This window comes from Aplidium turbinatum, chromosome 1 (assembly GCF_918807975.1).
Source record: "Aplidium turbinatum chromosome 1, kaAplTurb1.1, whole genome shotgun sequence".
Lineage (NCBI taxonomy): Eukaryota > Metazoa > Chordata > Ascidiacea > Aplousobranchia > Polyclinidae > Aplidium > Aplidium turbinatum.
This window is the reverse complement of record NC_137472.1, coordinates 30,465,526-30,481,662: the sequence shown is the minus strand read 5'-3', so window position 1 is coordinate 30,481,662 and position 16,137 is coordinate 30,465,526. Positions and strand designations below refer to the sequence as shown.

The window sequence follows — 16,137 nt, the reverse complement described above, 5'->3', positions numbered from 1 at the left end:
AATGAATAGCTTCAAATGCAATGGTTACAATATATATAAGGCAGTGGCTATTTGACCGGCTCCGGTCTTTGAATCTGAAACACTATTTGACCGGTCATGACATCACTACATAAGCACTTTTTTCTTTTTCTCTTTCAAAGCAAAAGACGATAAGCGCCTTAAGTTTTAAATTCAACACGTTTTTTTCGACTGAATCCGTTGCGCATACGTAACGTCTCGGGCTGCCATTCTAGAGGGAATGAGTTCGATTCTATCCGGAAGCGTTATTTTTTTTTTTTAACTAAATATTTGAAAGTGGAAAGTTGTCTTGAAGGGTTGGTTGAGATTATGATTTGAAACTTGACTGATTGGTGTGCGACAATGAGACTGGATTTAATTTTTAACTTCGGACTTCAGCGAAACGTAATCTTACAGCCTATTAGAAGGTGTGATTTTTTCAGAGAATTTGTGCTAAGAAATGAAAGGAATTTGTTAAAAATAAAGACTAGAAAAAACTTTTTTAATTCGTTTTGAAACTTTTTTATTCACTTGTTGATTCATTCATATCAGTTTGTATCCTTTTGTAATTAAAAAAAAAAAAAAAAAAAAGAACGCTTCCGGATAGTATCGAACTCATTCCCTCTAAAATGGCAGCCCGAGACGTTACGTATGTGCCACGGACTCAGTTTAAGAAAACGTGTTGAATTTAAAACTTAACGCGCTTATCGTCTTTTGCTTTGAAAGAAAAAAGTGCTTATGTAGTGACGTCATGACCGGTCAAATAGTGTTTCAGATTCAAAGACCGGAGCCGGTCAAATAGCCACTGCCTATATATATAACTACAGCCTGTTTTTTTAATGCCAAAAAGGCTAGATATGTATTCAAATTTTGTCTGTTTTAACTAAACTATCTTCAGCTATGTCACCTGCATGGCTGAGTGGTGAAGACATTTGCTATGACATTTTACTAATGGGTGATTGTGGATTCCATCCATTTGAGAGCAATTAATTTGGCCTTAGCATTTAATGACACCAAAATAGGAGTATATATATATGAGCACTTTCAATTGTTTGCATTGTGTTACATGTTGCTACTATAAAGACAAAATATAATAGACTAAGTTTAAAAATTAACTTTTCATTTTGTTAAACTTAGTTTTGTTGTTTTGGCCTTTGCATTCCATCTACCCAGGAATATTAAGAATCGACTATCTTAATAGGGTTGCCAGATTGGGCGCTTTTACTCCCAATTGGGCTACTTTTGATTTCTCCAGGCAACAAAAATTCGCGTTGGGCATGCTTTTTTGGCTGGCGCCCAATTGGGCTACTTTTTTTTTTTTTTAAGTAATATAATATAAATTTTTATGTAAAAATTGTATTATGTTTAAGATTTTTACCTAATTCGTAGTTATTTCATTGAGAAGCAGCGTTTTTGGAGACCTCGGTCAAGCAGGATAACCAATTTGGTATAAAGATGCCAATTTTGAAAAATGTGCATGTTTAGGCTTTGATATCTGGCAACCCTGGCAACTTTTGTGATCTAGGTTTGCATGAAAATGCAGTGGACAACAGTTCAGTTTGTTTTTATTTCTGACCATCACAACAAAAAACAATATGTGTCAAACATAACAGGGGTCTAGAAACTGGTAGTTCTAAGCGACAAAACATGGACGCTATAACGTGCATGATGCCAAAGCAGGACAATCAGTTATAGCATGGTCGCAACACCTTAATAAAGTTTTTAGGTACAAATGTAGAAAGATGAAAAGAAAGACTAGTAAATTTTTTTTAACAATTTATATGAGCAAAAAAAAACAAGACAAAAAGATAGTTTCTACGTTGATCGACCTTGGTGGGTTATCAAAACTGTTGATGGTCTTGAGGGTAACATTCTTGAAGCGTTAGCTCATCACCAGGCCTTGAAATTCGTTTTTGTTGACGGCGGACAAACGTGTCCAGTCTGATCAGCTATCTCGGCGGACAAATTAAGTCTCACGGCGGACACACCAGTTTTAGCGCCGATCGTCATGCTTCATCTTGATAATAATTCTTCACCATTTGAGTACTATAGCTACGGTTGAGAAGGCTTTTTAAAATTTCAGCGAAGTCACTCTGAAAGGCTTTCATCAGACCAACGACGTGCGCTTGAAGAGTCAAAGCGCCGTGTAGCTGCTTAATACGCCGCGTAACTGATTAATTTCCACCGAACGAGGTCGTGTGGCTTCTTGCGTCACAATGCTCTTGGCATGAGTCGAAAAACTTCTACACTAACGCTACTATTTTCTGCTGTGCAAAGTTGCATCATAGACTTTTTTTTTTAGGTTTATTTTTGCGTGTCATGTGAGCGAAAGTAAATTTTCCCTGGGCCTTTTCTTCTTTACTGTAATACCAAAACTTAGCAAAGTTTGTAACCAACCTTTGCTTATCAATATTACTCGGAGATCAAAGCCAGACCCTGTGACGTAAGACTTGAACTACATTACACGTGATTAGAGTAAAAGTAAGCTACCGGTACTCCCATCGATTTTTGGCGAAGAATTCACCTTTGTTACGCTGATTCAATGTCATCAATCGTTGAAGCAACGGAAAAATCGAAAGTTTTCCTGCTTGATTGGAAGCTAAGTAATGAAGTACGGTATTCACATTTTCTAGATGCGCGGGAAATTATATTCTTGCAACAATTGTTCGTGCTATGCTATGACGATTTGTATCGCTAGTTCCTGTGTTATTTCTCGGCGGACAAATATGACCGATCTAGAGGGTACTTCCCGCGGACATCACATGCTGTGACGGTGGACATGTCCGCCTTGAATTTCGAGGCCTGCTGATAATGAAAAGCAATTAAACCAATTTTTGTGTTTAGGTATTATACTGGTACTTGTTTGTAGTCATGTTAACAAACAGTTGAGTGAATGCATGGTTGCCAATCTGTCTGAAAGATGTGAAAAACTGGAAAAACACTTATAATTTGGGACTGATGATCAAGCGCTCTGGAAGAATTTTGTATAATAGCCTATCTCTTTGCTTGGGCTCCATTTTAGAACCCCCAAAAAATTGGGCTCTTTTTTATATTAACCTATGGCAACCCTATATCTTAAGCCTGAGCATTTTTTCATTTTTTTGATAGATAATGTCTTTGAGTTTTTTAGTTTCTTTTTCATTTTGTTTTTGGTACTTTTGTAAAAACATTGGTTTATACCATAACACATTGGCAGATATACATTATTTTGTATGAAAATGTTGCTTTTAAAATTGTGTTAGTCAACTTAATCTATATTTTGATGCTGTTGACAATCCATTTTTACTGGTCAGAAGTGTTTTTCTAACTGCTATGGATTTACATGGATTATTTTTCAAATCTCTATTTTGCTCAAGTAAGATATTATTATAGTTCTAAGCAGTGCTGTATTTGTAAAAAAAGCACAGGGTATACTGTCTCAGATTTGATAAAATGATAAATACACAATTTGCAAAATACTAATCTTTATTCTACCATAACATGATTTATCAAAATTGGACGAGAGGTACAAAATTGTTTATTTTTTATGAATAGGCCTACATTCCAAACAGCCTGCCGAGAGGAATCTAAGTTACGGTACATCTTTATCCTGTTTACAAATTTGGGATTTAGTATCTTTAGCTGATCGGTGGTTTGGCAGCCAGGATCTTACATATTTTTTAGCAGTAAATTGAGCCACAGGTGGTCCATTGCAATTAAGTTTAGTAAACATCGAACAGCCCACATTATCAATAAGCAAAGATGCTCTTGAACCTGTGATAATATCGTTCAATAAGCTGAAACCACGTTCACATTCTGCTGTAGAACAAGGAAAGTTGAAATAGCTGTCAAGAGAGGCTTTTCAAATTATTGGGCACAATTTCAACTTTTCACTAAAGTCTCTTAACCCTTGGATTGACTGTATTTCATCAATGTCAAAGCGTCTACAAATTCTTCTCACCTCTGCTTTTCCATGCCGCAAATTTCCTTCTATTATTTTTTCAGGTTGCAAAGTTAGCAAAAGCAACCAGTAGCTGACCATTGTTAGTGTCGGCATTAGCACAAAGTCTCGTTTTTATTCTGCAAACAATGCTCTGAATGAATTGATTGAATGATAAAACTCTCAGAACGGGTTCATGGTACACGCATGTACCATTGTACAGTATGTACACCCGTATACCGTTGGTCCTCAAAGGGTTAAGTAGTTAGTTAGTAGTTGTCAAAAATCAGTAGCCTAAAGATAGCATATAGGCACTCTATTTGGAAAACCAGAGGGTATACTATAATTGCTCGAAAAAGCAGCGAGTATACTGCGTATACCGCCGTATACCCTACGAATACAGCACTGGTTCTAAGTTTTGACAGGAGATTATGTATGAAACAGTGATGTCTTAATTAACTTTTATTTAACTCTATTACTTTTATTTGCTATCATGCATTGGCTGAGCTGTATTTTATCTCACACTAACTGGGTTTGGGTGATTGTTTTTGGTACCAATTTTTGTCACATATTTTCAATCATATGTTTATTTTTACCTTTCAGCATTTTTCTGCTTATTTGGTGATCCGATTTTTAATCACAAACCGGAAAGTCAAGATGTAGTCAATGGCAATTCCACCTTTCTTCAGTGCAGTGTTGAAGGTCCTGATGCAGAAAATTATACGATATCGTGGCTGAGTGGTGGGAAACTGATTGCAAACAACCAAAGGAGGTGATTATAATTATTAAGCTTTTTTAGAGGGCACAGTTTGTTATAAGAAGAGCGATTAATTAGAAGATATAAATCCGTTTGTTTTCCACAGTCTCACATATGTTATATATATAATATATAAATCCTGCACTTAATTCAACCAAATGTTGAATTTTTTGTAATTGTAAACTCATGTAGAATATTTAATTTTAGTAAAGATCTTCAAATTTTTCATAATGGAATAACATTTCTTGGTTTTCAGGTATCAAAAAGGGAGTAACTTGTATTTCCGGGAAGTTGACAAAGATTTAGATAGTAACGAGTTTCAATGCCAAGCAACTGAAAATGCGACTGGAGCAGAGTTTGTTTCAAGTTCTGCTCAACTCAATATTAAATGTAAGTGCTTGTTGTATCATACACTTGGCTGCATTTTGTGACTTTCATTAATAAGGACTTATATAGTTTTTAATGTATATAAATATTTCAAAGTTTCTATGAGCACCTGCATCAGATCAAACAAACACTTTGAAGTAAAAACATCAAACACTTTTGTTTAGCTAGCTATGAACAGGTCCAGGTTTTTTTTAAGGTTTGGTTTGGGTGACCGCTAAGTAGTTTTAAGAGACCACAAGTGTTTCATTTAAATACCAAAAAATAGCCATATTTGCTTAAGACATAGCGAGAAACAACCATTACTTTTCTACTGTAGTTGCAAGTCCAAATTTTGAGAAACCGCTGGAGAAATTTTGGGAACCGTTTCGGTCCCCCAAAACACCTTAAAAAAAACACTGAACAGGTCAAAGGCATACTGTGAAAATAAGTTGTGAAAAAGACTTTTTTTGTTTGTCCGGTGGACTCCAGTTGAGATTTATGAGTTTTTGCCATGATTGAATTTGTAGTAAATTTCTTAATGGTGCAAAATCGAATTAAACTTTGGAAAGCCATAAATTAATTTAAAATAAACTCAAAACAGCGAGTTTTATGTTGACTTTAACAATTTTAATTACTATATACCTATATTATAAATATATATTTCAAATGTTTTGTGCCCTGTTGATGTGAAAGTTGGTTAATGGCTAACATGACATGGGAATTGGGAAAGCAAATGTGCAGCCAACCTTCATCTCGGAGGCAGCACATGATGATTGGTATAAAGCTGCGCTAGTCGTCTTCTGTACATTTGGTTTTTGTATTTTTGTCACTAGATCTTGTAGTTATTGCTATATATAATCTTGTTAATTGATTTCTATTTATGAACCATCCAGTGCATCATACGGGAAGTGATTGAGGAAGTGTATTGCTTGTATGGCAACATATCATAAGTTTTAACCCTTTTTTCTAGTACTGTAGTTGTAGTTTTTACTTTTGTTAGAAGGTTCAATACTGTGACATTTTTACTTTAAAAATGGAGTAAAAACCTCATATGCTTCAAACCTCAACTTATCTATGGTTCAACAATACAAACTCTCTACCAAAGCTCTACAAATCTCAACTTAGGTTAAGCTAACAATTTAGCAATAAGTCAATCAATTTAGCTGGGTTTGTCTCTGCATGATGAAAAATAATTTGCCATTCTTGAGTCAAAATTATTGTTATTCTGGAAAAGAATCGCTTTATATTTTTGCCAACAACCACTTGGCACTTGTGAACTATTTTGTTGACTTGACTCTGATTGGGGGATGTCGCTGGTGTCCCTGACCCTGTGCTGTTTTCTTGGTGTCAGAGAAACATGTTTTTTTTTCGTAAAATGAAATCCGTAAAACAATATTCTTCGTAAAGCATTTCTTCGTATACATCAAATTTTAACTGCATCCACGAAAAAATGCTTTAGGAAGAATTGTTTTACGAAGAATTAATTTTACGAACAATTGTTTTACGAACCAATTGCTTACGAACAATTTGTCGGGCACCGTCTGATCATTTCTGCTTCAAAGAGTTCCTAGGCAGCCAAGGAGAAGACGTGGCCATGATTCAACTGAATTAAAGAACAAAAACTGTCAAAGTACGGTAACTTTGAAGTTGTTTTGAGTTTGCATCAGTTGAATAGGTTTTTGTATCTATACAGCATTGTGGAGTGCCGAAGTTGATTTAGCTACTGTCACCAAAGCCTTTATGTTTGCAGTTTATTTAGATGTTCAAATACAAAAATGTTTCAAATATGGGATTTATTTCAAAAATAAAAAATTAATAATAATTGTCTCACAAACTCTCACATTGTGTAATTTGAATGATTGAGTTTTTCAACCACACAATTTGTTGTGTTCGTATATTGATTATTCGATGTGAAATTTCTCAAAAAAAATTTATTTTCACTCTGGTAAACACCAACAACGAAATATGATTGTTTAATGTTGGCAAGCTGTTTCATACACTGCACTGTGCGTTGACCTTTGCCATTGAGGCAAGACATTTATGAGCGAGTGATGCGGCCATAGGTCAAATAACCTTTCGGCATGTGCTTTTGATGTGGCTTCAAAGCCGTAAATCTTGCCAGAAGCTTTGTGTTTGAGGTCGACGTCACCTAGCATTGAAAAGATGTAACAACAATGCAGAATACACTTGCTGGAAAGGTTGTGTTTTTGTAGGGGTGATGAAAGCATATTTTTGTTTTCTCAGTTCCAAACGCAATTTACTGAGACTTAACGCTTAACCCATCTAACAAATACTTATTATCAATTTGGGCTTTGCATCCGTTGAATCAATGTAAAAGCGACAAACTTACTACCAGAGAAGAGTGTATTTGTTTTAACTCGTTTCCTCATTGGCTAGCCTATCGTATGTATATATGTGTTGGTGATATTTTAAAAAAAATGATAAATTTTTTATAAATTGCTTTGACAAACTTTAGCCCAATGCCGATTTGATTGTGCTAAGGACAGAAAATATGCTGTAATGTAAGAGTGTAAATAGGCTTTGTTCACACAAAACAAAATTTCACTGATGTCTTTTCAGTTTGACTCTCAATTAAGTCAACCCTGAAATATCCTTTGCATAGCCTACTTTCTGGATGCACTTTTTATGTGAGAATTGCTACGATGCTATTAAGAGAATAGTTATTACAGAAAACGTGTGTCAGCAAGGTTGATCTACGTTTCACTGTGTTTTATGAAATTTTGTACAGTGTAGTGCGGCTTATCATACACCGCACAACCTTGATATGCACTAATGTCAGTAGTAGTATGCACTATGCAGTTATGCTGGAGATTGTTTGGTGTTTACCCAAAGTCAACAAAGCCTCACTACAACCAAACCTTTTGTTGTTGATTTATTGTGTTGTTTGAAGAAAGGCAAAATTGATAAGTTTAAGTGTCACTTCATTGATAGACAGAAAGTAATTTTCTCATTTCTCACAGCATGACCCACTATGAATAAAAGCTCTCAATAATCGGAATGGCCCGTTTCGGTGAGTCCGATTCGGTGAGTCCAATTCGGTGAGTCCGATTCCCTATTCGGTGATTTTTTGAATTTTTTTTTGAAATATTGGGTACCGTAGCATAATTATCATTGCCGTTTTAGGGTTAGGGGTTAGGAACTCACCGAATTGGACTTACCGAATCGGACTCACCGAATAGTAGCAGACCCCTCAATAATATGTCGAAAAACCTATTTAAAAATGAGACTTGTAGATATGCGTTTTATAAAGTATTCTTCATTTTCACACGCTTAATCTCACCTTCAGTTCCAGAAACATAAATCGGTGTTGTTCTTTTCCATTAAACGTCCATAACATTTTTATGCGCTTGTTTGACAAATGATCAAGTCACATTACTTACCGTAATTGCAGTTACGTTCCTTTTTTTATATACTATAATATAAACGTGTGGCCTACTTGTTTAGTTATTTTCGTGTTGTCACGTGTTTTTTTACGTTTCAGGGTTACAAGTTGGGAACGTGGAACTAAAGAGCCCTTTAGAGCCTTCCCAGATTCTACCCAATGTGAAGGGAGGGGTCACATTGAAATGCAACATCACTGGCGTTCCCAAGTAAGCTCTTGGCACTTTAGGTTCTCATAGTCGTTGTTCATAACATTTTGTTTTGCCCAACTAACACGTAATTTTTGGTGTCAATTAACTACTGTTTTTTGCTGGGTTTGTGCTTTTACATTCAATTTTTCAACACTCATTCATATCTGTAAAATAAAACCATCGATTTCAAAATTTGTTGACATCTATCCAGCTAAGTAAGGAAAAGAAGTACCGTAGCCTATATATATTTGTTAGGATTGTTAGAAACGATTTTTTTGCCGGAAATAAAATTGTATTCTATCAAAGTCTTTCGGCATGATACGAATGCTTTTGAAACAAGCGAAATGAAATGAAAAACAGTAATTTTGCGCCGAGACGAAATTTCGTTTCGAAATAGTGTATTTTTGGAATGATACACAAACAGTTCTTCGATGAGCATGGCTCAATGCCACCTACTATAACTTGCACATTTCAAGATTCTGTTGCGTTTTGTTTCGTCTTGATGACGAACGCTTTTTATTTCGAAACGAGATTTGGAACTGTTTTTATTCTTAAATAGCAAATCACTTTTTGATTTCGTACAATGCATGCAGTGTTGCATGCACTGCATGCAATGCACGCAGTGTTGTGAAAGGGTTGTTTTGTTTGCACAATGTTTGTTTCTTCTTTTTGCATTGACTCATTGTTTGTACGAATTGATCAAAAAAGTAGGTGACGAAATATAATGAGTAAAGTATTAAAAAGTGTAATGGAGTGCAAAACAAAATTGTCTTCACACCTTTTCATGATTAAAACTTTCAATCTAATATGATAGGATTAAGAATTGTCTGCCATTGACATAAGTTTCTAGAAAATTTCTTGGTTGTTTATCACAGAGGTCCCCAGCCACCGGGTCGAGACAAAACTCATTCAAAATGGTGGTGAAGTGTTTGAGTTGGTTGAAAGTATGTCGTTCCTTAATTATTCCTTACCAGGCTATGTCATACTACATAAGGATTCTTGTAGCAGTGCTGGTGGTGTTGCACTTTACTTAAAACAAGGCAATGTATTTAATGAGCGAAAAGACCTTTCGATTGATATACCCAATTGTGAAAATCTTTGGGTTGAAATTGTGCAAAAAAACTCACCAAGTATTATTGTAGGAGTCATATATCGTCATCCTAGTTACGCTTTTTCTGCATTCAAAGACAAAATAATTGATTCTTTAAATAAATTAGAAAACTCTCGATGTAAATACATAATTTGTGGAGATATAAATATTGACTTGTTAAAGGCTGCAAAGTCTCCTGCAGTATTAAATTATAAAGAAGCCCTTGAAGCTGCAGGCTGCCAGTCATTGATAACAAGTGCAACTAGATTTTGTGGAGAATCTAATCCAAGCCTACTAGATCACATCTACACAAACATAACTTGTAACCAAAATGCCTATGGCATTTGCTTACATGACATCTCTGATCATTTACCTATTTTCTTATGTGTTAAAAATAAAAATGTAGTGTGTACTTCACCCACTAAAAAAATTCGAAGCTTAAAAAACTTTTGTCTTGACAGCTTCTTATGCGATTTAGAGTCTAATTTGAATGAAGTAAATACTGATTGTGATAACGCAGACAACTTGATGCACTCTTTTATTATGCGATTTCAAGCAACACTAGATAAACATGCACCACTTAGAAACATGTCGAGAACTGAAATTAAGCTCTCTAACAAACCATGGATAACAAAAGGCATTCATAAATCTATTAAAACAAAAAACAGACTATTTAGATATTGGATAAAAAATAAAAATGAATCAGCAAAGAGGAAATACAAAGCATATTGCAATAAGCTGAATCATTTGAAACAATCACTGAAAAATCAACATTATAAAAAAAAGTTTGAAGAAACAAAAAGTGACTCCAAGAAAACATGGAAGATCATTCATGAGATGATAGAGGGGAAAAGAAATTCGAATAATAAAAAGCTTCCTTCAACTATGACTATAAATGATAAAAGCTATAAAACAGATTCTATTGAATTCATTAATTTATTAAATAATTACTTCACAAATATTGGAACTTCAATGGCAGCTAAAATTCCAAATTCAAATGTAAATTTTGAATCTTTCATATTAAACAGAAAATGTTCTTCTTTTGGCTTTCCTGATATAAATGAGATAGAAGTATCTGATGCTATAAGGAGCCTCAAAGCAAATAAAGCTTCAGGCATTTTTGAAATACCTTCTAAATTTATTAAAATGGCTAATGTAATTATATGCCCTTTTTTAACAAAAGTACTGAATAAATGTGTCTTGCAAGAAATTTTTCCTGATGTACTCAAAAAGAGTCTGATAATACCTGTACCAAAAGTTAGTTCACCTTTACACTTTACAGATTTGCGACCAATTTCTTTATTGCCAACTTTTGCCAAAATTTTCGAAAAAATTCTATATAAACGGATGATGAATTTTATTGACAAATATAATATTTTAACCCCAGCTCAACATGGTTTTCGTGAAAATGATTCAACAAGCTTAGCATTGACAAAAATTTATGATGATTTACTTTCTAACTTGAATGATCATAAATACACATGCTCGGTTTTTGTTGATTTAAGTAAAGCTTTCGATACAGTTGATCATGGCATACTTTTAAAAAAACTTCACCATTATGGCTTTCGTGGCAAGTTTTTAAACGTTTTAACATCTTATCTAACAAATAGAATGCAAAGTACAAAGATTAACGGTAAGAATTCTAATTTTAATGTTGTTAAATGTGGTGTCCCACAGGGGTCAATCCTTGGTCCCTTGCTTTTTCTTCTTTATGTGAATGATCTTCCAAATGCATCTTCTTTTTCAACTACACTTTTTGCTGATGACTCAAACTTTCATATGTCAGATAAATGCCTGTCATCTCTCCAAAAAAATGTCAATAGAGAAATAGAAAAAATTGATGTGTGGATGAAATCCAATAAACTTTCATTAAATTATAGTAAAACTACTTATATGATCCTCTGCAACAGAAAAAGTGCAGCAGAAAATTTTAGTCTGTCCATTAGTGGCCGATCCATCGAAAGGAAGAAATGTATAAACTATCTAGGTGTAACTTTGGATGAGCGATTGACATGGGATAGTCATATTATTAATCTTAGAAAGCAGCTCGCAAAGGTCTGCGGCATAGCATTTAAGCTGAGATACATTGCCCCTTTAACAGTATTACGGGCTTTATATTATGCTTTGTTTCAATCCAAGATCCAATACTCGATTATAAATTGGGGACGAGCTAACTCTACATTGCTTGCTCCACTACAAGTGTTACAAAACAAGTTCATTCGATCCTGCCTATTTTTGCCGAGGTCAACAAATACAACTGTTCTTTATCATCAATTTAATGTGCTCAAAATTGACGATATTATTAAATTAGAAACTGCAAAATTTATGTACAAATATGTGCACAAAATGCTGCCCCGGGCCTTTGCTGGCTGCTTTATTTTTGTAAATGAAATTCACCATCATAAAACCCGTCAGAACCAAAAAAATGATTTATATTTGCCTTCTACAACGTCAAACTCTGGAAAGAAGATGCTATGTTTTAATGGAGTGAAACTATGGAATCAAGTACCAAAAGAAATAAAAGAAAAGTCTTACAATGTTTTTAAATTTAAATATAAATGTTTATTAAAGAATTTGTACAATGATCACTCCTGAAACGTATCATCCGCTTATTTCTCTTCACAATATTTTTTTTATGTTGCCCTGTGTTATTCCATTGTTAATGTATTGTTAATTCCATTGTTAATTTTTACAAATTAAAGTGCTGGTATTGTGCTATTTATTATATACCGTATGTGTTAATGTTCTTAATTTTGGGTCTTTTGTTTAAATGTTTGGGTGGCAGCTGACTTTGGTGACCTTTTGGTCTTTCGCTGCCATCCTTGTTGCGCGAATTATTTGTGTTTATTGTGTTTTTGCTTTTTGTGTCTTTCTTTTTCGCCAACAAAACAAAAAATAAACTGAACTGAACTGAACTAGCCATAAAATAATATGATTATAGTGAAAGCAATTGCAATTGTGCACTTAACACGTAGAAATCTCACCTATAACCTGCTGTATATTATATCTATCAAAGCAGTGACGGACCCAGAGAGGGCACACTTGGTCGCATGCTACCCAAAAAAGCGTAAATTTTCTACATTTTTTCAAAATTTTCTCGCTCGCTCCTTCCCATCCCGTATTGTCCATCCCTCTGGTGGCATTGCGACTGTGAACGCATGGTGTCAGAAAATAGAGTTAAGGAATACGGTAAAGTAGGCCCACTAGCCTACCGGTAAAATATTAAGAGCCCCTCAAAAGCCAAGATCGGTACCAGGACCAGCCTATGCAGTCTACTAATAACTTGAAGTGTGTTTTAACCGCTATAAAAATTAGATCTATGAAAGTAGCCTAACGTTAAACTTATTTTGTCCTAGTTGCCATCCCGAGAGGCGATTTTCATTTTAAAACCGGTCCGTGATAGAAAAAAGGTTGGGGACCGCTGGTTTATCAGATCTGTTTTTTGCGACGTGGGCGGTTGGGAGTGCATTGTTATGAAAATGAAAACCTGTCGTGAAGTGGAGATTGTGTAAAGTCAATTACTTCCACTTATTTTCATGGAACAAATCTAGTTGAGCGTCTGTCACGTTTAGTGGTTTCATCTAATTTCTAGCGTGTCAATCTTCCCACTACAATAAAAAAAAATGGCGTTTCATTATCGATTTAATGTTTCCGGACGTTAAACCAGTGTCAAAAAGATGATTTTGCCAGTTGAATTTGAAGCTGTGTTTAGCTTAATATTGTTAAACTTCAGTCAACCCATTGTCGTTCATTCTCAAGGACCACCCGCATTTAGTTTGTTCAGAATGTGCATCAACAATTGGACAAGCCTTAGGGTTTCCAAGTTTTTTTTGCACTATTAATGACAGACACTGAAAGCTTTCTTCACTAGTCGAAGGGTCCACATCCACAATTACATTTTATGGCAACTTCCAAAATATATTCCTGAACTCTTGCCACTGAAAAACAAAAAAGGTTAATTTAATAAACGTTTTAAGGCTGCTAGTGATGACAGCAATGTTCCATCGCAGCAATTGTGGTAAATTTCTAATCAATCAAGCGCTTGCAATCAACCAAATTCTGAACAATCAACCTTGACATAAATATGTTTGTAAAGCAGTTCTCTTTGCAAGGAATTGCTTTGTTATTTACGAATTTTCAACATGTATGGCTGATGTAAAAGTAAACGATCTTTGCAGTTTGCTCTTTAAGTTAACAATAGAGCTAATGTTTTTCTGCAAAAGCTAATGATTGTTGGATTTGGTGGTTTCAATGTTAATGACCTGCCTTGCATACCAAGCTATTTTGAGTGATGTTTTGACGCTAAGTTGTTCCGTCAGTGGTATAAAGTTGCATCAAAACACCATTATCGTCCTTATTTGCTGCAATCTGATATTCATCTTTTTTATGTCTCTTGTCAGATTATTTATACATCAAAATGCTCATATTTGATGAAACTTCACATACGTCATACATCTTTGCCGTTTTTGCAATGATCTGGTGGTTATATTACATCAACTGGCTTGCATTTGCATAGTTTTATCAACAAGATGGTTGCCGGTTTTGAAGGGATCCTCCGCAGATAACTTCTTATGTATGGGTGTCTTCACTGTTTGTGGCAAACCTTGGGGACGTTACGGGTTAATTATGACATCCGAATAAATATACTGGTTTACTTTGATGGCTCAAAACATAAGTACTACGGTACTGTTACTGTATTCACTATTCATTGTATTGGTGATTAACGCAATTGTTCATTTTTCAACTTTTTTCTCTTCTCAGACCTAACAACCTCTCATGGTATGTGAACGGAACTCGAATCCGAGGAAGAAAAGCGATCCGCATTAAAGATGGGAAGATCATCATTAGGCGGCCGAAGATTGGAGTTGATGATGGGAGTTACACTTGTTGTGCCACCTACCCGTTTGGCCCCCTTTCAAACCGACATAAGTGCACCCCCGCTGGCGGTGCTTTCAAACTTCACGTGCTGAGTAAGTCGTGAATTTTTCATATCTAGCTGCTGTTTTAACGGAAGTCACCCACTGTCAGTTTGTGTGGTACTTTCGAGAGAGCTGCGCATTTTGGCTGCTCTCTGAAACTATCGAATCTGCAAAATTGTCTTCACCGTCCTATCGGTTATGTGCATATAGTTTTTAACCGCGGCCTGCACTTGATAGCACGACCAATAAAAACTTTAAAGTAGTGGCAGTGCCAAGTCATAAACTAAACCAAGCCTTTAAGTGTTCGTCAGCTAGTTGACGTTTTTGTTTCTAGACACTGTGATCTAAGGAACAAGGTAAATTAGCAAGCAGCTAATCGGTCTTCTTTCACAATGGCTCAACGTCTTCAGCCTGGACAGATTTATTTTTCGCATTGCTTCTTCCGCGTTCACTTCGAGCAACCTTAGCAAGACACTCTACTAACAAAAATAACCAGTATGTTTCTCGGCAGCCGATTTGTAGCAAGAATTGACAGCGATAGACACCGTGTTTCGCCCATGAGGCTGGGCTCGTCAGTATCTTCACAAAAATCACCAGCATATTTTCTCTTATTTGACGTTTTTACACGTTTAGTCAATGTGAGGAAGTATCAAGGTTGCTTGACTGTCCAGTGTCCAGTCAGCAAACCAGCCACTTTTTCAATGATTTAATGTTTGCAAACGTCGAATCAATGCAAAAAGGACTGATTGGCTGGCTGGGTAATGACGTTACAAAGCCCTTCTCCGCTGTCGTTATCTAATACTCTTTCCAATTGAGCAGAGGATACACCTCCAAGCAGCTGTTCGATTTGATTACTGGCGTTAATTTTGCACGATCACTGCTTTGACGGGCTGTTGTCAAGTTGTAATATATTCCTTGCATTCGTGAACGTTGAGTTGGTGCACTGGAGAACGCAGAACGTTTAATGAATGAAGTACAGTTCTGTGCAAAAAACTCTACTTATTTGTATTCTCATAGATAACAAGTAAAGCTGTTTTGTGGCTTTGTAATTGTCGAGAGTGGGTTTAGAGGTTTTTGTTTTAACGTTGATGCAACGTATAAAAACGTCACATCAGTATAAGACTGTTCTATTTGCTGTCCACTTGCGGTCGGAGGAGTCATAGGTTGGTGTTTTGACTTGAATGAAATGACTAATTGTAACAATAATTACGTTGAAAGCGTCCATAATGACTCAATTGTTGATAAAACTTGGTTCCTGTTGATGTTGTTGTTACGTTTAAATTTCTTTCATCGATGTAAAAACGGATTGTCCAACACAGTTTTGTTTAGTTAAAAATTCAATTGTGCTCAGTTGACCTTGTTTGACACTATGACTTCAAAAAATCACCCTAGTGCTGGTTTGAGAAAAAAATGTCATTTTAACATTACTTGACGTTGAAACGATGTAACAAAGGACAACTTTTACAGTGCTATCTGCATCATCCCTTTGCATTCCC

The 16,137-nt window shown here is 35.4% G+C and overlaps 1 protein-coding gene across 1 annotated transcript in view; it reads left to right on the top strand.

The window, feature by feature from the left end:
* Positions 1 to 3,263: 3,263 nt before the first annotated feature.
* LOC145764648 (inactive tyrosine-protein kinase 7-like) overlaps positions 3,264 to 16,137 on the top strand; it is a 33,770-nt gene continuing 20,896 nt past the window's right edge. Inside the window, exons 1-5 of the mRNA XM_082576291.1 lie at positions 3,264 to 3,352; positions 4,520 to 4,688; positions 4,930 to 5,063; positions 8,542 to 8,650; positions 14,484 to 14,692. Of these exons, the coding sequence (XP_082432417.1) occupies positions 3,310 to 3,352; positions 4,520 to 4,688; positions 4,930 to 5,063; positions 8,542 to 8,650; positions 14,484 to 14,692 (664 nt within the window). The 5' untranslated portion in view covers positions 3,264 to 3,309. The remainder of the gene's footprint in view (positions 3,353 to 4,519; positions 4,689 to 4,929; positions 5,064 to 8,541; positions 8,651 to 14,483; positions 14,693 to 16,137) is intronic.